This window comes from Homalodisca vitripennis, chromosome 3, assembly GCF_021130785.1.
Source record: "Homalodisca vitripennis isolate AUS2020 chromosome 3, UT_GWSS_2.1, whole genome shotgun sequence".
NCBI lineage: Eukaryota > Metazoa > Arthropoda > Insecta > Hemiptera > Cicadellidae > Homalodisca > Homalodisca vitripennis.
Window position 1 is genome coordinate 60,340,169 of NC_060209.1, and position 22,739 is coordinate 60,362,907.

At 35.1% G+C, this 22,739-nt stretch overlaps 2 protein-coding genes across 2 annotated transcripts in view; one reads left to right on the forward strand and one right to left on the reverse strand.

The window, feature by feature from the left end:
* The window catches only part of LOC124356976 (putative gustatory receptor 28b), a 63,548-nt gene extending 49,838 nt beyond the window's left edge, over positions 1-13,710 (reverse strand). Inside the window, exon 1 of the mRNA XM_046808324.1 lies at positions 13,499-13,710. The gene's annotated coding sequence lies outside the window, so the exon portion shown is untranslated. The remainder of the gene's footprint in view (positions 1-13,498) is intronic.
* Positions 13,711-15,951: 2,241 nt separating this feature from the next.
* LOC124356977 (snake venom serine protease homolog) lies at positions 15,952-21,774 on the forward strand. The gene is made up of 3 exons (XM_046808325.1): positions 15,952-16,308; positions 19,206-19,630; positions 21,213-21,774. The coding sequence occupies exons 1-3, from the start codon at positions 16,036-16,038 to the stop codon at positions 21,538-21,540; spliced, it is 1,026 nt and encodes a 341-aa protein (XP_046664281.1). The 5' UTR covers positions 15,952-16,035; the 3' UTR covers positions 21,541-21,774.
* The last annotated feature ends 965 nt before the right edge of the window (positions 21,775-22,739 follow it).

The window sequence follows — 22,739 nt, forward strand, 5'->3', positions numbered from 1 at the left end:
CAATTGTCATATGTTTATTATTGTTATTTTATTAACTCATTCTATACTTATGCTTATTTGCTAAGATTATTTTGTACTTTTGTCACCTGTTTACTATTCTAATTTAACACAACATGATTATGTTGATATTTATAGATATTTTATTTACTATTGTTGTACATTGTGTTCACCGTTGAAAGCGAAATTAATTAATTAATCTGTAAATAATTAAATAAAACACATTTTTTATTTAGTGTTTATTTATAATCCCAAATAATAAAAGTGAACAAAATTTGAGTAAGAAAATAAAGTTGAGCCCTGGGGACTGCCCTGCCAGCCGCCTTATTAGTCGCGGTTCCTGGTTTGAATTGGTGTACGGTTAGAGAGGGGGAGGGGGGTGCGTGGGAGACTATGGGCTCCCCGTAAACCCATAAAATGCCACAACGTTGGCTCCAATGAGCCGCCAGAAGTTGTTGATGTAATTATCCAGTTTATGGGTTGTCATAAACTCAGTCCATAAACACACAACGGAGGCCAAAAAGTGGAACCCCGTGCAGTAACGAGTCAGCTCAAATAGTTTCTCCGGTTCCAGCATTAATTTTCACTGATTAATTAATTTTGTTTTACTGATTTCATCTCTCGATAAAGCAAAGTGTAATATGAGAGTAAGTAAAGATCAAATAGTCTAAAAATCGTGTTCCCATTTAAAATCCATTTATATTACTGAACTTTGTAACAAAAATCTACAACATATAGCCCACGGTGTTCATGCCAAAGAACAAATCCTAACGTATTTGACCCTCTTTTACCACTCATAAATCAAATTTTCCATTGTCCTCGGTCTATTATACTGCTTTGTGGCAAAGAAATGTTTTATACCCTATTAGTCTATTTTACAAATAACAGTACAACTGATCTAGACAACGATCTAAGAATACAATTTAATTTTCCGTGAAGCCGATTTATAATAACTGACTGTAAATCTCCATATTCGTGTCTTGCAGTAATTTTACCCCTTGGCTGTCACTGATATAACTATTATTTACGTAGCAATTGCTTTAAGTCTGTCAAATTAAAAGTCGTAGTACTTTTGGAAAAAAAAAAATTAATTCTTATTTCCCTTTAATTTTTATATTATTATCCCCACAAACTTAACACAACTGAAACACAGTTTCTTTTACAAGGAAAATGTTCATTAATTTCAAGACAAAAATAAGTTGTATTCTTCGCATATAGTGGACTGCAAGGTGTGAGGCGGAACTGGTTTGTTGGTATACCAACGTATTATAAAACATGAATATGTTATATTCAGATAGAACGTGTAGTTCATCTTCCAGACAGGTACAGAGAGAGAGAGAGGGAGGGGGAGGGAGAGAGAGAGAAAGGGGGGGAGGGAGAGAGAGAGGGAGAGCGAGAGAGAGAGAGAGAGAGAGAGAGAGAGAGAGAGAGCGTCAGCCAATTTTCATTATGGTCTGAGGTCCCATCACGGACTTTAACGTTGGGTCTTATGAATACCAGTTGAGAGAGATCTGCTGTGACTGACAGCTCTGCAATCACCACCAATATATTAGTTCCAACCCGGAATATTTTGACGCCTGAACTCCAATTGGATACCAGAACTCACAGTACTGTACTGATATTGCTTCAACATTTTGTCGGGCTGACTTTTATGAATGCTTCATCACGAATGTCAAACTTGCTTAGGATCTGTATGCAATAAACAAATGTTTAAAGTGCATTGGCAAGCCTTAAACTTTACATATATACGCCTTGTTATATTACGGAACTCCTTTTCTCTACTTTGCATGCCAACTTGTACGCTATCTCATAAGCATTTTATGGATTAATTTCTTTATCTCTCGGAAACCAAATCCACTTCGCTCTTCGCTTACTAATTATTTTGAATTGCTTCACTCAACACATCTTCGGTCATCTATCGTAGAAATCACTGCAGTCCGTCCCAATCTTTGCGTAATGTTATGTTTATCAGGTGTTGAACCAAATCAATTCCACTCTCTTCGCTTGTCAACCTCAGCTCGCTGTACTCATAGATTTCATAAACTTTGTGTCTGTAAATTAAACATATTTTTTACATTTACATTGGGAAAAATGTAAAGAGTTAATAAAATAAATTCCAATAGGTCATATCATTCCCTCCAGTCATCTCTTAGATATATTTTGTATAAAAATCAAGCCTTACCATGGACATTTTTTTTTGTCTAATTATAAGATTTTTAATAATTCTTCCTAAAATTTGTACTTAACTTTGTGGAATAATAAAAAAATGTTCTATTTTCTCTTTCTTCAAAAATGGCGCCTTGGAAACCTGTGACAAAAGTTTAAATTACCAACTCCCATCACTAGGAAATGTATGCGGACCATAGACCCCTCAGAGCTGTTGCATTTCAGGTGACCTTATTCCAACTACGACCTCGACAACTCTTGACATGTCGAGAGTGAGGGTAAATTTGATGCGGTGACAAGCTACATTAAATGAAGTTTTTTACCCTTGGCATTGTGGCACCAACAGACTATTGAAATAAAACTGGGCTTAATGACGGGTTAACTCGATTCTTAGACATCTCTATTTTTAATACATATTCATCAATATTACAAAAAGGTCAAAAATCACCAGTCTAAGGAGAAGGCTTACGATAATAAGATTTAGATTTATGAGATAACGTTGATTCGAAAGGTTTTCTGTAATGCAAAAAACGTTTAAACGATTAAAATGACACGTGATATTTTCCCAACTACAGTATCACTATGTAAACATGATTCAAATTCTTTACCTTTTACTCCCATTAGACAATTTACATTGAACCTTTTAGTATAATTTATAAGTTATTAAAATTAAAAGCCAAACTAGTCTTATTTAGTAAAAATATAATTATTTCTCCTTATTCAAAAACTTGGTATTCTTAATTTATCTCGTGATGCTCAAATACTTACTAAATAAAAATAAATTTAAAAAATTGAAAATGTTCTTAATTTAGATCCAAACTGCGTTCGCTGACAATTCCCTGATTCCTACAGGAAGGTTATTGAAATATATGGTTTTTTAAATAAATGGAATTTAGAAATTTACGTATAAGTCGAATTAGATAAGATGTTATTATAAGATACATATTTTTATAAAATACATGAGTTGATTTACGATGAAAATATTTATACTTAGCTAACTGTAAATATAATACATATATATAGAAGTGTGCGTGTGCGTGTGTGTGTGTGTGTGTGCGCGCGCGCGCGCGCGCGCATTTGAATGTATAATCTTATATAAAATGCAAAAGAGCAAGGAAGATTAGTAGTTACTAACGTAGGAACACTCCCTCCCTCTGTAGATCACCTACCCCTTCAAACCCACCAAAGCTAATCTCTCTCTTTAGTATAAAAATGGGCTGATTTAAGTCAGTTATGTAGTTTCCCAAAACATAAAACCGTCTGACATTACAGGTAGAAAGTGTCCGTACAAATTATTTTAGAGAATTCAATATTTATGATTTCAGAAAGATGTCACAAAGACAACAAGCATTTACTGAATGTAAGGTAAATAGGTCAATGTTATTACTATTTCAGTGAAGCGAAAAATCTGTAATGTAAGTGCTTAGTAGAATGGACTCTCACTTTGATACCGCCCATACATAGTAACAAACTGAAAAAGATGTTAATCACTAATTTTTCTTGGTTTCCGGACAATTCTACTTCAAAAGTTTTCTACTAGGTTTTTTATGAATATTAAACATCAACAATCTATATTCTGAACCTAATTCAATATAATTGTTATTTATTTTTTTTTATTGACGTGACAACGTCTTAAATTAGGTTGCGGCTCGGAGTCACTCATGAAAAAGTGTAACGCCCGGTAACGTTACGATGCCCGTCCAGTGGGTCCGCCGCACGGGATCCGCACGGGATAAAGCAGATAACTGTGGGTCCGCCGCACGGGATAAAGCAGATAACTATGTTTATTCGTGAAAATGTGGAGTGCTTAGATTCGTCATTTACAACAACTACAACAATAAAGGTAAATAATTGTACACTGATATTTCATTATCGTAAACTATGATTGATTGATTAATTGTTAGATTGACACAAAAGTTGAGAAACTGAGTTTATAGGTTATGTCATACTATTGACAAATGTTGATAGTGTTAAGTAAATTATTAGTTTAAATCACTCTGCAATCAATCGTAATTCAGTCGATTGAGAAGAAACAGCGCGTATTGCTAGTCAAACATTTAAAATAACAAATTATAACCTCTAACCTGTCATAACAGTGCGACCAAACCAACGAACTAAACCGACCAATCACCACGCGCGGAGTTAGAATTTAACTGTGTTTAGCAAGAATTTCAAATTCCAATTTTAGTAAATTTTTTATTCAACTTTACCATTTACAATAACAAATTTTAATTAATTTCAAATTATGTACAATGTTTTAGTAAACAAAATATATTTCTATAGTTAAAATTTGTGCAATTCTTATTTTCATTCAATTCCTTGTTCCTATTGTGCAATTTAATAATATTCATATCAATAAATATTCTACCGAGAAAAAGACGTTGTGACGTAAAATCTTCGCCCGTAAAACCGACTTTACAGGCAACCATAATTTTTTTTGTATTATAACTTTAATAAAACCGTTTCAAATTTGAAACAGATGTGAAAAATCATAACATTATAGTGAATAGATAGTGCGTAAAACCGTATCAATATAGTTTGAAACTTGTATCAATCAACGTAAGAATTCCTCGTAGCTTTTGGATCGAGAGTTTCCTTAAATTTGGAACATGTTCTTTTTTTATAAATCCCTTCTCTCTGAGTAAGCCTACTATGACTGATATTGGCCGCATAGATACTTAGTGATACAGAGATTAAGACTAGATTACTAAGAGTCTCTTACTGTTCCATTCTCCTAGACTATGTAAGCTTGAACAACTATGGCTCGGTTGTCATGGTACATATTCAAAATGTATTTTTCGTTTAAATGTACGCCTATATTGTAAAAAAAAATCAATTTTTTTATATTTTTTATCTTAAAGTATAGATTTTTCTGAGTTCAGTGATATATAATACATATATATTTGGGTTATATTTATATGCTAAAAAAAATTATAAACATGCTAGTCGGGCGCACGGATCCGTGGTCAGACGTATCGAAGACGTTCTGAACGATAGGATATTGTTTTGAGCATTTTAATATACATAACTTTTATTTAAATAATATTTTAATATTATTTTCACCAGACCTGCTTAAAAAATGTCTCCATGGTCAAACACAGAATGTAAACGAAAGTTTTAATTCTGTGTTGTGGACGCGCATACCTAAATTAAAATTTGTAGGCCTGCAAACACTAAGATTTGGTGTTTTTGACAGTATTATTACTTTTAATGAAGGAAGTCAAGGCAGAATAAAAGTGCTTAATGATCTAGGTATAAAGCTAGGCCAAAACTGTGTTTATACCCTACGTCAGATTGATGAGGACCGAGTGAGGAAAGCCGAAAAAGCTGGTGAAGAAGAGACAAAGCAAGCTAGGAAACGGGCAAGAATGGTGAGGAAGAAACTAATTGATGATGATAAGGCCAAGGAACAAGACTATGAAGCAGGAATGTTTTAAAAGGTACTTTTCAATCATATTTTTGTATACATAAAAGTGTTTTGTGAATTACCGAAAATTTACTTTTTTGACATAAATGTTCCTTTTTCTCAGGAACTAGTTGTCCAATCTTCATGAAATTTATATCATATATATATAACGTACCTATTCATACAAGCCCTGCCACTTTCATAAGTCTAGGTCAAAATGAAAAAAAAATAATAATTTTTTTAAAAACAAATAATTGAAAAAAATATTGAGTATCCTTAAAAAATTTCTAAAGCCAAAAATATTGATTGGAAATCTTTAAAAGTGGCAGGGCTTGTGTATAATAGTATGTTTTAGAAGTGCTAAAAATTTCAATTCGTTATGTATCATAGTTCTTGAGAAAAAGAAACATAAATATTTGAAAATTAACATGAGCTGGTATAGGGCGTACATCTCCCCTTAAGACATCGAGCTCCTAATGCAATACAGGTGAGTGAATGGGTGAATTTATGTGTTAGAAGTGGCTTACTCTTAAGAAACTGTCATAGCTAACTGTCAACTTCGAAGAAGGTTAAACTTAAAGTTCAAAATTTTCCTCAAAACCCCAGTAAAATTTATGCTTGCCAGACATCTTTTGCCGTGTGAACAACGTGAACAATCTCATATCACTAATACATTGTGGGACGTTAATCCATTAAGCAAGTGACATTAGCGTTATCCCCCGTTTTTTATCCGCCTGTACAAGAACAACCTAGCCTTTTTCGTACCTGATTATTTGTACGATCTCTTCTTAAAGAGATCTGAATAAAAATATGAAGGTGTGCACGAAACATAAAGTTTCCTTTTGCTCAAAGGATGACTGATGACTTCACGAAGTGATCCAAGTTCATAAGGATATTCCTCTTAGAGGTATGATCTGGGGTACTTACATAGCATGTAGAATACGCTTGATAGTTTGTACTGGAATTTTGTCACGCGCTGCATTAACAAACAACTTTGTGTGAGCATATTAAGTACGGTATTCTGTCGAAACCTTGATTATTGTTATTATTAATTTTAACATTATTTTATTGAACGTGAATTTGCAGCAATATTAAATTTAAACGGATTTGATTGTTCAAATTCCCAGAACATTTGATTCGACTACTGGTAATCGTAAACAATCATTTAGGCGGAATGGATTTGCGAGATTGCCCTGTCTCTACGAGCCTGTATTTTCCCAAAACTGGCAGGCAAAGTGCATGACTCCATATACAGAGGGATAGACGGCAAGGAATACAAATAAAATGTCTTCCTATCGCTGGAAGGATAAGAAAAAACAACTATAACTACAACCGCTGACGGTGCCAATAGAATTAGCTAACATTGTAGATGTCATATGTCCAGAATTGCTCAGATAAATTAAGTTTTTAATATTATCTGTTACTGTTACAGCTAGAATGAATTTATTATGTGTTTTTTATAATTTGAAATTACCACCATTACTGTCATTAAAATTATGCTAGTTGATTTATTGTTACTAATGGTTATTTTATCTGTTTTATTCATATGTTTGTTTATTTATTTAGTTTTCTTATTAATATCATTGCTATTCTGGCTTTATTGTCGTAATAAAATTACTTTATAGTATAATGTAAGCCGTTTCCTATAAATAATTACAAAAAGAGATATGTACTACTACGATCAAAAATTAGGAACATTACAAGTTAGAATCAGGATAATAAAAGCAGACACCTGTTTAACAATAAGTCATTATAACATACAGAGGAAAGCTCGTTTAAAACACCTCTTTGATGTATGAGGTGTCTCTTCTGCCGATGAGCTTAGAAGCAAATCCAGCCCATTAGACCAGCTTTCACGGTCAATAATGGAGAGAGACAGAAAAAGGTCAGAGTAGTGTTGTCAAATATGTTTTATATTTCCATTTCCATATTTAACACAATAATATACTTATTTAATAGCTCAACTAATCGACTCATTACACGAATTGACTTTTAAAACGCAATGTAAATACTAGGGACAGCAATAAAGACATTTATTTATTTGTAGAGTGCGTTATAACGTCTACACTATCTAATTGAGTTTCATGCTTGAGATTTCAGATCTACACTACGAGCACCGATATCAAACCGTTATCGTAATATTGCTCTGAGAACGAGAACTAAATTGAATTCACTGTGAACCAGTCCGGGGCACCAGCACGCAGATGAGTCTATGTTGCCGGAGCGCGTGGCCGGCCCATACGCAATTATCCAATCCGGTCGCCACATTACAACCTGCTCACATGTTTGGCCAACATTAGCCGTAATGGGCCGTTTAGCGGCTCGCCGTATCTTGGCCTCGATTTACGACCTCAACAGTATTTATGCGCATGCGCTCTGGGTAATTGTTTTGCCATGCGAGAAACACGTATTTCTTCCACCTGTAGAACTATCTCACCAATCTTCATTCGTGGCTTGTAAACTTCACTGAGGGTAAAGCGAGGCTCGTGACTCGATATTATACTATAATCAAAGCGTTCATAATTTATTGTACGGCGCTTCTACAAAATGTTCCACACTCCGGTGTGTGTCACTTCGGTTGCCTCAGTTGATTGTTATGTATGTCTTGGAAATCGCAGAAGGAAAATTCCGTACTAAAATATTTTACAATTAGGGGGTAAGAATGGAAGAGAGTGGGGGAGGGCAGTATATTGCCCTTCAGTTTAGTCTACTAACGGCCATTAGAATGTAAAGACACGCTGTGCAATTCCAGGAATGAGACCTTACACCGCGTTTTTGTTGAAAAGTCAAGTTTCAGCCTTCAAACATTTGGGAGACTGAGCACATAAATTTTAGTTCACGTAATCTCAGTAACGGTCTGTCTTGCTTGAAGATGTGAGTTAAATTAGGATGAGGACCTGAGTATTCCCCAGTCCTTTTTTATACTTGTCTAGGTTTAAATAAAATACACAACAATAATTTTGATGTGCTCTGTCAAGCGATTCAGATGCGTCCACTGACTGAATCTCACCAAAACTCATATTACTTGATAATGCTCGTGTTTCCACAAGCCATTGGCGAGCATTATTGCCCCTTCGTTTGAATAGATTTTACAACTGGGATCAGCCCGGGTGGGATCAGCGTCGAAATCATATTCAGGTGACAAGACCATCATTTTTATGGCCAGAAAAGGGATGGCCAAGGATTTGTTCAATTTTTAAATCAACATGTAGAAATTGTACCTGTGTATCCAATTGATGGAATGAAAAATATTCAAGCAAAACATACTACTAGTACAGAACCATCGTCGAATACGCAGCTCAAGGCCTGGACGCAAACACTGTCACCAACTATATTATACTCTCACCGTCCGAAGAGTCCCACAGACGATTCATGGACACATCATGCTCTAAAATCGTCACCTGAATGATGTACAAGGCATCTTAATATCTTGTACAAGGCAGGAGTACGGCACACCACGTGTCACGTAACAGGCTTCGCTGAAAATTTTCAAGTGTCTAATTCATTTCACTCTTCTGACAGACAGACAGGCAAACAATTATACAGAACATAAATTTTGACATCCTTCCGGCAGATAAAAGGAAATTTTGTCAGCGTGATAAGCTTCAATGTCAAATTCCATGGTTGGACATGCAACATTATATGCATGTAACTTATTCTTGTCTGTACAGAAATGAAGTTTCAGGCAAATTTTGACGTTTACAGATTAAATATTTCTTGAGATATCTTGCCACACGATACATTCACATTTTTGTTTACAGGATAAGCATGCACTGCGGGGTTGCAGCTGATTAGTTGCAGCGCAGGGCGTCACGGAACAGCCGATTTCCTGAGTTGTCACTCACTTGCCGTAGCTGAAGTTTATAAAAGCAAGATTATGAAGTTTATATTCATTTATTCTCAATGGTACACACCAAATCATTGAATGATTGTAATGTATGTGTTACAGTAGTTAGGTTACATGTGTTAATATGTCACAAATCTGGTACTCAGTTTGAAGTTTTTAAGTCAGTTCGCTTTCGAGATATCGTGCGGACAGTCAGTCAGAAATGAAATTTTCCAGCCCCTCGAGTGACATCACTAAGCCAAATAGGTATTGGAAAGTATGTCTACTTGCCTTTTCATAAGTCTTTGCTTGTATCTATGAGCGTAAATAAACAGTTTTGAAAGTGGCAGATGAGTTTATCGTATGAACCGGAATGAAAAGCAGGACACGCTGTTGTCAATTCTTTCATGTGGATGTTGATCTATTATTGTTTTCTTGTAAGTTTTGTATCTTGCTCCAGCAGCAAAGTTAAAACAGACCGTGGTAGTTACAACTCCTACATTTACTTCAAGGGAACTTTATTAGGGGGATTGTCCCGCTTCTGGAGAACAGAGACACCTCACCATGGACTTCAAAATTGGATTTGATAGAACTAATTATTTTTCTTCTGGGGGTATATTTCTATTCTTTCAGCTTTACTTAAAAGATGCAAATTTATCAGTTTCAAAATTACATACGGACTATTGGTGTTTCTTTTCACTCCGAAAAGAAAAGTGTACCTGTCCTCTTTCAAACTACTGCGATTGTGATGTACTGAATGGAACGGGTCGACCATGATTATCCGTCTCCACATTACAACCTGTTCTCATGTTTGACTAACATTAGCCGTAATGGCCCTTACAGCGGCTTGCCGTATCTTGGCCTCGATGGACGACCTCAATATTGTTTATGCTCCTGTACAGAGGTCGGTTGTTTTGCCATGTGGGAATCACGTAAATCTCCCATCTACCTAACAGTAATCACCCCTAGGTGAAGTCAGCAACTGAGAATCTTACCGGAACTGGGATTGTCAGTTAGTGTTAATTATATATGAGACCACCGATTAATGAGGAAATTTATGAGATGTGCAAGATCAGGATATGCTCAAAGTCTGATTTATTGTGTCAAAATCTTGTTAAGAACAATAATTGGGTTGTTGGAGCAGTGCTGGATTAAATAACCAAATACCGCGCTGGATGGATACTACTATTTTATTTTTTTATTTAAATCCGTGTGTTAACTTCCTGAGCACGAGTAAAAAGATTGTTTTGTGTAATGAAATAACGGTGTTGAAATTAATTAAATTAATTAATTAAAGAGCAAAATTTCGCGCCAAATAATAGTACGCGACGATAAGATTATTCTTGTGTTCCCCTGTGACGAGCAGATCGCTCAACACAGAACTCAACTCACAATCTGAATGTAAATTAGCCACAGATCACCACGTCTTTTGCACGTCTTGACGAGCCTGTAGTCAGCATTAGTGAATAAAGTTCACTTCTTTTACTTCGTAATAACGACGTTTTCTCTTTAGTTACTGATTCTCGTCACACTTACTCAAACCATTCATATTCTTATCGCACTTATAAGTTCTGTCTTACAGCTAACTGTGCTTTAACTCACCTAATCAATATATATAAAATAATTCATATATAATTATAATTATATATATATATATATATATATATATATATATATAATTAATTAAATAAGGCTATTGCCATTTATATAAATGTAAACAAAAGTCGTTTGACAAGTATTTGGTCTTCCGATCATATGTTAGTTTAGTTATTTAAACGCACATGTGACAGATGTCAGTGTTACATGAACTAACCTATTTTATTGACCTCCTGAAGTATTAACTTGAAACTTAGCCCATGTATGTGACAGATGTCAGTGTTACATGAACTAACCTATTTTATTGACCTAGTGAGGTATTAACTTGAAACTTAGCCCATGTATGATGACTAACGGGACTATTTAGGAGTGAAATAAGACGAATCTATTGTGTACCAATTTCAAAATTGTGGTATTTTTATTTAAAAACTTTATACTCTAAAAACCATAGATTATTCTGACAGTTTACAAGGACACAAAAGTGTGCAATTTCATCCTGCACAAGAGCATGAAAAATGTTAAGATCAGATGATGAATATATGTTCAATTGCATTTGTTATGGATACAATCATTTCAATTTGTCGCTAAAAATGCCAATACTAGATATGTGCACAAAATTTATACAGTAATACTTTTTCAGAAAATGTTACTATAAATTTGAGAATGCCTGTTTAAACAAAGGCGAATATTGAACTATGTTGCCAGACATAAAGCAATATTTTACAGAATTACTTTATACTAGGTGAATTTAGAGAATAAACTGTTTAAAAGTTGGTGTTCAGTTTTAAACTACTACCAACAATTTTTGTTAAAAATGCATGCATCTTGGTGTTTTCTCATTGAGCTGCGGACCCCCCCTTACAAAATACCGGGTATTTACTGGATTTTAACAATGCAATTAAAATGCTTGCGGCGAACTTTTCTACAGTTTCTACAGGAAAAGTTATTTAAGATGATCCCAGTAGAAAAAAACTAAAAAAAATTAATTTGGAGAACCTTGCAGTCCAATAAACTGGTCCTCCTCGACCAATCCAATTGTTGCTGAAGATTTCACCTAAAAACTCTCGAACATTTAAACATAAATTAGCTGTAGCTACATTATGTATATACAACATATTAATATAAGTGTAGGTGAAGGTGAATTTGTGAAAAGGTCTGTGGCAATGCACTACACGATTGGGAAAACGTTCTTGATACAACCTATTTACTTCAGAACTACAACTGCAATTAGCAAGGCCATGCATTAGATGCGTGTCTGTTATTTATAAATTAGTAAATTTATTAAATTCATTGCCTACCATGGCGTAATATAATTACTAACAAGGGAAAATTAAATAGATGCTAGCTTACACTAAACTCTTTTTGGATCATCCCGCATACTGACTAGGCGATTCGGGAATTGATATTAATTTAGAATTCAGATACAACTATCAAAGTATTTTGAAGGAAGGTCTTTGAAAACTGATAATCTGAAGCAAAAACACATCATGCTCTTTTTCATTAGAGAATAAATACTTTCTTTTGTCTACTACGAAATGCTAACAAGGCTGTATATGCTACTGCACATCTATTGTTAATTTAAATAATCAACTGATGATCTTGCAATATCTTGTTTTTTCTAATTGCAATGTCTTGAAAATTTCTTATCACTTTCTAAGACATTGCTTTATCTCTGCTGTTCAGTTGTTTCTTATCCTTTTTTAAGGTTTATAGCCAGTTTTCATATAGACATTTTTGTTTTTCCAATATTGCAATAATGTCCTAAAGTACAGATTGGAACACTCCCTACGAACGCCATAAACTGTAAATATAGCACATATATGTATATGTATACAGTATAGAGTATGCATGTAAAGTACAGTGTTATAATATGTTCTATAGTAATATGAGCCTGACCAACAATCTATATTTACTGTACACAAAGTGGATAAAAGTAAAAGATTCTGAGTTTGTGGAAGAAATCTTATTTTGTACTTCATTTAAGATAGTAAGTTCAGTAAATTGTTATAACACAAAATATATAGAGCGTGCATTGAAGTTTCATTTTATCAACAAAAAGGTAAATCTAATCTTTTAACTAAAATGAATTACTCTTCTTTGATCAACTCGTCTTTGAATTACTCTTTATTCCGTTCTTTCCTTTCAAATATCTCTTCTGAATGCGGGTTAAATAAAATGTTGAATTTCTACGTACGTATTAACTTGTTCTATTACATCATATGTGTCAGAATGAAGAAGAAGTTTAAAATTCGTAAATTCATTGAATGGGGCTACATACTGGAACTTCGTACTTGAAACTTCTTAATGGAACTACTGGAACTCGCTTAGAACAACCTTACATGCATTTGGAACAAGGCATTTACATTCTTCATTAGTGTAGTATTCTGCAGACTAATTGTAGAAGTATTTCTTTGGCGTAAATACAAAGCATTGGGCAAATATGAGATATTATTTACAAATTCAGGTAATTACTGATTGTCTACAGTAAAATCATGAAATGTACTTACTGTTGTACTACAGGAGACAGACTGGTTCAAGGTTATGTATGGCACTTGCGCGTCTAACTTAATTTGTGACTAATAAAGCTACGTTTTCCTAGACGCGCATTATACAGCGCCGCGTATTATCCTGCGCCGCGCATCTAACTGCGTCGCGTAACCAAGCACTGGTTTGTACAGAATCAAGTGGAATTGTTTTCCTAGGCGCGTCACTGCGTCGGCGCGATATACGGCGCCGCGCTACGACGCCACACCACTGCTCCGAGAGCAGTCAGTCACCTTCATTGCGCCACGCAACACCATGGAGACCATCGCGTCCAGTGTTAAATCGGCTAAGAATTAGGTGATACTACTCTCACATTTGGGGATTTCGCCTCAGCAGTTAAGGGATTCTTCACACGATTAGAAGGCTGCACGGTTACATCTTCACGTATGAGGTCAGTAATGTGTGAAAACTGTCCACGCGTAAGTCTAAAATATTCTTTAAATTTAACGTCATCAGTAAGCAAATGTCTTTTAACTTCACAGTCTACTTCCATGTCTATAGTGGTTTCTTGAAGAAGAAGTAAAGCTGCGGCACGCACATGTATATAGTCCGACATGACTTGAGGTTGGGACCAGACTGCTGCACTGCGCCCCGATATTGCGCCTCTAGGAAGACACTTAATTCCCGCGATCACAGAATGTCGACAACGCATTTAGATGCGCGGCGCAGGAAAATACGCAGCGTTGTATAATGCGCGTCTAGGAAAACGTAGCTTAAGCACAACTCGCTATCGTAGCTTGTGAAAGTACTTCATCATAGAATTGCTCGCTACATAATTAAGATGCTATTAGACAATCGTTATTGAGGACCCGACAGATCCTTCCTAATAACGTTAGCTATGTATATTATATATTAGCTACGTTTTGAGGATTTTCTGCACACCAAAATCGTAAATTCTGTTTATTGACTGCTCCGTCTAAGTGGAAATGCGCTTCATCACTCATAAGGATAACTGCTTCGTCATTTTCTTCCAAAATTTCACTCATTGTGTTACAAAAATTTACACGTTGTCTCTTATTTGCTTGACTCAATTGATGGACATACTGCCAGCTTGAAAGGATGAAATTTAAGATGTGTGACAAAAATCTTCCTCACTTGGGATGGGCGAAGTCCGAGAGCAGATTCCCGCTTCTGAATTGAGCGGCTAGGCGCTTCTGAACTGTGCAAGGCGCACTCTTTCAACCGTCTCAGGTGTACTGTCTTTGCCGGTCCAGGAGGTTTCTTCCTAAGCAAAGATCCAGTTGTGTTAACATTATGTATCCAACGCAATATCGTGTTACGATCAGGGATAGCACCATGCCGTGCAATGTTAAAATGTGCACGAAAATCTCGCTGAGTCAGAGTGACGGATTCACCATTTGCTTAAAACCTTCGCATGACAAACGTACGATGCTCAAGGTACATACCCCCCTCCACAGCGCAACAACTTCCGGCCGTCGCCGACCGACATTCCTTGTATACTACGCAAGTCAAAAACTTGCGTTTCCCGGTAATCACCCTGTGTGTTGTACAATGAAATGAACAACACATCTGTACAACGATACTAGCAAAAGTTAAGATCAAACAATCCCTTACATTTTAATGACACCTAGAAAAAACACCTCTTACCAAAACTATGCACACCAGAAACATTAGATAGGTTGGGCTCCTCAAATAACCTCTAAAAGATATCACGCATGCATTTTGTTGATATACACAAGACATTGTCATTGTCCCTTCAGATTTTTATTATTTTGTGTTATTTGCCCATAACGTTTTCTAGAAACGGCGTAGAGGTATTTTCTTAGTGTCATTTCGTTTCTATTGAATAGACCTTTAATATGACTTGTCACAAGATAGGGATTGCAATTTGAAAATTTAAAGTAACCCCCCTCAACTCCCATTTGAAAAAGGAGGTAAACTTTCTTTGCCCTATAAAAATCCAAGAATTAATTTAATAAGTATCGTGAAGTTTGTACATTGATATCTCAATCCGTTTGGAATATAAGTCCAGGTGTATCAGGACTTAATTTACACCCTGTATTTCTCTTTTTACCATGTGAGATGCAATATTATCTTCTTATGGTCTGTCTAGAGTAAGAATAATATACTGTTACATAATCAAAGTTATTAGTTTGCATTTAAATATGCGTAATTAATTTAAACTATTGTATAATCTGAAGAAACTATATATTTTTTTAATTATTTTTTTATATTATTTAATCCTCAGCGTCAGCTATGCCGGCTTCGAAGTGCACTGGTTTTTATTTTTAAAGTACATGTTTGGACCTCCCCGGGATTTTAACTCGTGATCTCTCGGTTAGAAAGCCGAGACTATAACCATTAGTCTACGGAGAAGGACAAATATATGTTTTTTGTTTTAGTTTTACAACGGTATACATGTGATTTATTAAGATCAGCTGGTTAAAAATATTATTGTTATTCCAAAGTGTCAGAGTAATATTTAGATAAAAGAAACTATTTTACTTGTATGATTTACTAGTGGTTTATTTAGTGGTGAATGATGAATCAGAATGGATCTACGCTATTCACGAACAATTCGACGATATCACGACTTGGTCCTGAAGTCACGCTGCAAGACCAACCTCCCCCTTACTCCACTGAGTTCTTGTACGTCGTGTTGATCATCACGCTGGTCGAGCCCCACCGGAACCTCAAGGAGTACTCGCAGACTCCCTGTACTGGCACCATGATCCGCAATGACCTCGTCCTCACCGCCGCATCTTGCCTCAAGATGAATACGTTAGACGAGCTCGACCCCACTAGCACAGAGGTGCATAGGTTAAGGCTATAGTCTTGGATAAATCTAATCCCTTCAATTACAACATGATTTTATTTCATTATTATAAGCATCACGCTCAGGGATTATATTAACTTGATTATGATGTCCTGTGGGAAGTACAATATTTATTACCGGTAACACTGGTTTTTTTTGTAACATTTATTCTACTCTTCTGTTGAAGATATGATGAATAGAGTACAGAGATAGAGGGCTATGTTTGAATGGAATCCATAAAAATAGTCTTTCCGAACAGAGAACTGAAATTTAGCTGTAAGTTTATGAGTAACGCTGCTTAATCTCCTGGAACTCCAGTACGAAGAACGCAAAAATATAAATTTATAGAAACAAATATGATAGAACGAAAAAACAACTGTTTAATTACAAACATTTCCAGGTATTGTGATCGGTATTGTTGTCGCTGTTATCTTATCTTTCTCGAGAATCCTGATTAGGGCAGGGCGCGGCATCACATGATTTGCACGGTACATAATTGCCTTTCCATTACAATTCGATTTATATTTCTGATCAGCCCCTCTAGGATTTGATATTTTACTGATAGGTACTATCTCGAGGGATGTTTTTCTTCCGCCGACATCAGCCCGCGCTGATGGCCGGAGGCACTCGCATTTTGGTTGGCGGAGTGTGATCAAGAATAAAAACAAGTTTTGAATGTTTTTTCAATAAAGAGTTTAGTTTTAGTTTGGTAATGTTTGTTTTTGTTGAATTTTGTGTTTGGAGAAATGTAGAGGTAAAACACGGAAGTATAACAAAGCGATGCACCAGCTGAACGGGCGGCGAGACTCTGCAATCACGTTATCTACTAGACCGCTCGACTTTGACCTCTGTCTGAGGGTGGGGAGGGGTTTGCGATAAGACAATTCCTGTTTTATATTGACGAAATATTGTTCTACGCTAATCTAGTAATCAGTAGAAGCAAAATGTCAAATAACGATTCATGTCTGGGTGTGGTCGGTATAATCCCAAAGTACCTATTTTTCATTTCTTATACGGTACATATCATTCCTAAAAGAAAGAAAGTTGTTTATTGTTTTCAACAATTCTTATACCGTTAAACTACAGTTGTATGGAAGCTATACAATTTTTAACTGAACTGTTGCTACAACTGTAAGCTAAAACAATTATATTAAGTATCACAAGTAAAACTTAATCATACTAGGTATTTCTCAACATATATTATTGAAGTTATCTAGCCGTAGGTGAAAATGTATCTCCGATCATCTACTTAATGAATGGCAGTCTTATACGCAAGGCACAAGCCTCGCCCTACCATTTTCCACAGTAATTCAACACCAACAACATACCTTCCAACAAATATTATTTAAGTTCTAAAGGATACGCCTCTCCGTTAGTTTTTTTCCAATTTTCTTCAGATATTAACTCCAGACATATTTTCGGCCGCCAACTTGGATCAACCATATTGAAATTAGATACAATTATTTTAATTCAAAGATGATTTCAATGTACATTTTTCCATTTTAAATATCCTTATTCGTTTTTAAGATATTGGTACTTGTATTTTTATTTTCATTACAAATAATATTTTTATAAATATTTGGGTTTAAAAAATACATAAAATTAAGTATCAATTAAAAATCGCATAAAGCATTGAAATAAATTTTATTAAAATTGAAAATATTGTTCGTTATTTCAAAATACTCTCAAAATGAAGACTGTGGACAGAATTTACTATTATTGAGTGGTCGAAGGCAACTTGTAACAACTACTTAAACCAAAGTAATGCTGTAAATCAATTAATTTTATTTAAGCTGTTACATAGTATAACTGTGCTGGACAAAACTTTTATTCTTCCTAAAAGTACTACTATGTCAAGAAAAATTAGGATGTTAAAATACAAATTGCTACATTGAGTTTAGTGCAAAAAAAAACTACATTTACCTCGTGTATGACAACACAACCTTTACGAATATTGAGTTTAGCTCCAGTTCACCTTCATCTTACGTGCAGCATGCTGCTGCAGACTTGACTCCTGAAATCTGAAGGGACCCAAAAAAATAGTCTGCGACGAAGAACGAAAAAGCTCAAAACAAACCCCCGCATCGTGTCGACATCAAACTACAAAAGGTAGTTTAGTCTAGGTCAAGAGATATTCTCATTGTCTCTTCAGATGCACAACTGAGTGCACGCCAATGTTGACTGACACGATCACAAACCTTTACATTTAAAAATTTGGAATTCAAGATGGTGATCGAGAAATTAAACTTAATCAAAATTAAGTACTTGCTATTCAATAATACCACTGGTAGTTTGGAGTCAGTGTCTGAAAAATGTGTAAAAATAAGGGTTAACTTTAAAAACTCACTCTGTATAAAAATGAACGATTAGGGAGATATGTTGAAATATGCCATGGGGGTAGTGAACATAACTGTTTAATTAGCAGATACATATTCTGTAATAATTCTATGATTTTTCATTTATTCGTTGTCCTCGCTATAACAAACGATGGACACATAACAATTTTAATTATAAAAAGCATTAAATTGTATCAGAAAAAGCATCGTTGGTTTCACTGTTATTGCGAATCTACCTGTTTAATGTAAGCAAACCCCAATATGGCGAGTGGTTACGTTAGGTAGGTTAGGTTAGGTTTGGCTGTATGTCGGATTGTGGTCCAATGAAAATGTTCTTATCATACGTTGTAAGGACATAGGTAAGGAATAAATCATATGTACTTCCCAACAAAAGATAGTAGAGCAGTGTTCAATATAAGTAGGAGAATTTTTCTCGGAGCAGTTGTCTGATATTTTAAACTGCCATTTAATGCTTTATAATTAAGATGATTTGAGATGTAGTGATTAGTAAAAATAGTTGAATTGTTCTATATTAATTAATGATTGATCGTGTTTTAGGTCGTCATGAGAGATGGAACTAGGTTGAGATCTCTCAAGATATTTGTGCACTACGACTACTCGAAAAGTCACATCTACAACTTTGCTGTCATAGTTGTAGAGAAAAGCAATGTAAATGTGTTCCCTAAATTGCCCAAAGAGGATGTGGATATAGACTTTGAAAGTATCCTGAATTCCTGTATTCTCGGTGGATACGGAGACCAGCACAGGAGCATTTCTCCGTCAAAGTTCTCTTACAAGATGCTGAACATGACGACGGTCGACATCATCAAGTGTAGGGAACGACAAGGTGTGGAAAAAATGAACAGATTGTGCCTCCACTTCCACAACCTACAGCCCTGCCGAGGCGACGTGGGGTCTCCTCTGATCTGCAATGGCAAGGTGTTGGCTCTCTTCACCCCAATGCTCGTTGGTAGTCCTAAGACGTAAGTAAACTCCAGTAATTTAATGTGTTACATTTTTAAATTTAGTATTACGTACGAAAGTGAGGAATTTAGATCTGCGTGAACTTGTTGTACAAGATTTCTCTTCTAGGAATGTGGTAATTCCTCAGGTTCAGTCTGGGCAAAGTGAATTTCAAATCTGAAGAGATTGGCAGGAGTACTAACGCGAGTGACATGTGTGGAATAAGTTATTAAAAGAACTGCAGGTACGCCTTCATAAGCCATATAATTTGGCCGTCCAGAGGGAATAATTGTAGTATTCACACCCTTTCAAAATTTGTAAAACCTTTCTCCATCCCTTTTTCTGTATATCAATATTCCTGGTTAGACCATTTTTTTCTCCCTGAGCAAAACCGCCCTAGTTACTTAATAGCAACTAGACATGAAACTAAAACAAGAGCTGGTGGAAACAAATTGTATTATATATATATGGCGTTAATTCTAACACATTTTGTTACCTGTTGTTATTGTTGTGTACAAGTAGTAAACTTCATTGCTAGTCTCGAAAGTGACCTATTGTGGGGCGAGAGTGCATTTACGCGCGGGGCGTAGCTGAGTATGGAGAATACTATTGAGCCTTGCAATAGAAATTGTAAGGCGAGCATTGAACGATACTTTTCATTACGGTACAAAAAAGTACTCGTAATCTTTTAAAAGTTTCAAATTGAAATTCATTTTCATTTTATTTTGCATGTTAACAATAACACATTGATTTATAACCTTAACTTTTTCTTTTTAAGTAAAAATTCTAATCAAATATTTAGATCCATCCATACTTACAAGCATCACATACACGCACACTCATTCAATTTGGTACACCAGATCCTAAATTTGGCTTATTTTAGGCTATTACCAATTAGTTATCTCATCGAATCTCAATGAACTTGTCAACCGAGTAAAACGCACTGGCCACCAAGGTTAGCTGACATGAAAATACAATCACCTCCAAACGTCATAGTAGTCATTTTGTGACATTTTTTGTTTTTTTAATATTATAAAACAAAATCATATATATCAAATATATATATATATATATATATATATATATATATATATATATATATATATTTGTTTTCGTATAAAACGTGTGTTTTGATCGCTTTTGCATTGTTTACATTTTCATATGATCAAAGGAAACTGAATATGAAAGTTAGATATTGAACATGCTGTACACATCTGACAGATGAAAAATGGGGAGGGATTTCTCTATCTCTCTTGCACTACCGTATCTTGCGTATTTTAGTGTGTATTAATTTTGATTACTCTGTATATATAAATCATGTATTTCTCTCTTTTGCTGTAAGCTTTCTATCAAATCTTCAAACATGAAATGCTCCGACAAGGGGTTTAAAGCATGAAGAAGAGGAGGAGGAAAGTATAAAAAGAAAAGCTGTATAACGGATGTAATAAAGTAGTATTGTACTGTATTCATAACTTTATTAAAGGAAGTTTTAATCAGCATCGTCCTTTAAAATACACTTATACCTCCATATTGTAGGTAATGTTAATATTTCAATTTGTACACGGCTCTGGTAGTCTGTTAGGTAAGTCATTAACGTTTCAGATGCGTGGATAGATACGGAACCGTGTTCACCCCCGTTACTGTCATCGTGGACTGGGTCAACAAGATCGTGTCCTCACCATCAGCAAATCTAGAGTGGATGAACAATCCCTGGTACATTCTGTTACTGTGCAGCTCAGCCTTGGGAGTCATAGGAGGCATCTACTATCTCCTCATGGAACTCATGCAGAGGAACTACCCTTTGGACTTTGAAGAAGAGATGGAAAATACTGATGACAATATCTCTCGGCTGAATTATCTAAATGAGGACTCAAAGGAGCCAAAGGACGATGAGCAAAAGTGGCGACGTATTCAGAATCTACTTACGTAGATCAGTGTGACTGAATAAATACAATTAATTACTTTTTAAGTCTGGCTTTAAATTCGAATTATTGTTCTGTAGTATTGTACGAGTATATTAAAACAATACACTTGATATTATATGAAAATGATTGGAAAAATCGTAAAAATAAAGTTTGAAAAATTATATTAGCTTTGAGGATAACGGAGACCACTTGTTAGATTGTCTGGTTTGAGTGTTTGACATCATTTTTAGTTTAATGTAAAAGTTCTTAGAAATGTAAAAGCTAACAATTATAGAAATTTATTATTTTAGAAATATAAAACAAACGTAAGTATACATAGAGAACTGATAAACATTAGGTATCCTCCTCCCCCACCCAACTCCAAACATAGCTCCAAAACTGCCTGACTCCTCATTTCATTCCGACATACATGATCGATGAGGCTAGCAGCAATGGAATGTACGTGGAATATTCACGGTACATCCTGGAATATTGAAAAGTGTTTTATGAAACAACACAATCGCCTTGCAATTAATGAACCGGCTTGTCTGTTGGTATAATATTCTAAACGGTTGCACACAGGAATAGAGTAGATGAAAACTTATCCTTTTAATTATTATTAATCAGATGTCTATTATATACTATACTTGCAGTTACCCACGGCGTTGAATTCAATTTCCTATTGAATAACAGGTACGTCATAGGCATATCTTTTTTAAATGACATAATGAACACTCCTGAAAATAAGTGATGGTCCCTAAAAGATATTCCAATCTCCCGACCCATTTCAGAATAATTGGACATACAGTTAAAAGAGCAATCAGTTTTTATGAGTTGCAAATGAAAACTAATTTCTCTGTAACATTCCAATGATATTGTAATGAATAGATCCAAAATTTTAGTAACACTTAAATTATTTTAGTCCAGAGTGGGGGAATACTGTCCATAGTAATCTTAATGAGAGCACTTATAATGTCATATAACGAATTCTCATGAAATTTTTGAATCAGAAGTATATGTGTTTAACGTTATTATTTCAGTACTCATGTTTAAGAGGTATAACAAATACTCGTAGAATAATTGGTAATGGATCTTAGCAGGTTTTACACTTGAAGAAGCTTTTCTGGTTCGAATCAATTATATTTCTCACGTCACGGTATAGTTTGCTTTGTTGCCACGATCATTCTCGGTTTGAGAAGCGTAATTAAGTCTACTAATTGAAGAT

Coding starts and splice junctions, on each gene's coding strand:
- LOC124356977 (XM_046808325.1), top strand. CDS start 16,036: ATGATGAATCAGAATGGATCTACGCTATTCACGAACAATTCGACGATA. Junction 16,309..19,205: donor TCGACCCCACTAGCACAGAG/GTGCATAGGTTA, acceptor ATCGTGTTTTAG/GTCGTCATGAGAGATGGAAC. Junction 19,631..21,212: donor CTCGTTGGTAGTCCTAAGAC/GTAAGTAAACTC, acceptor TTAACGTTTCAG/ATGCGTGGATAGATACGGAA.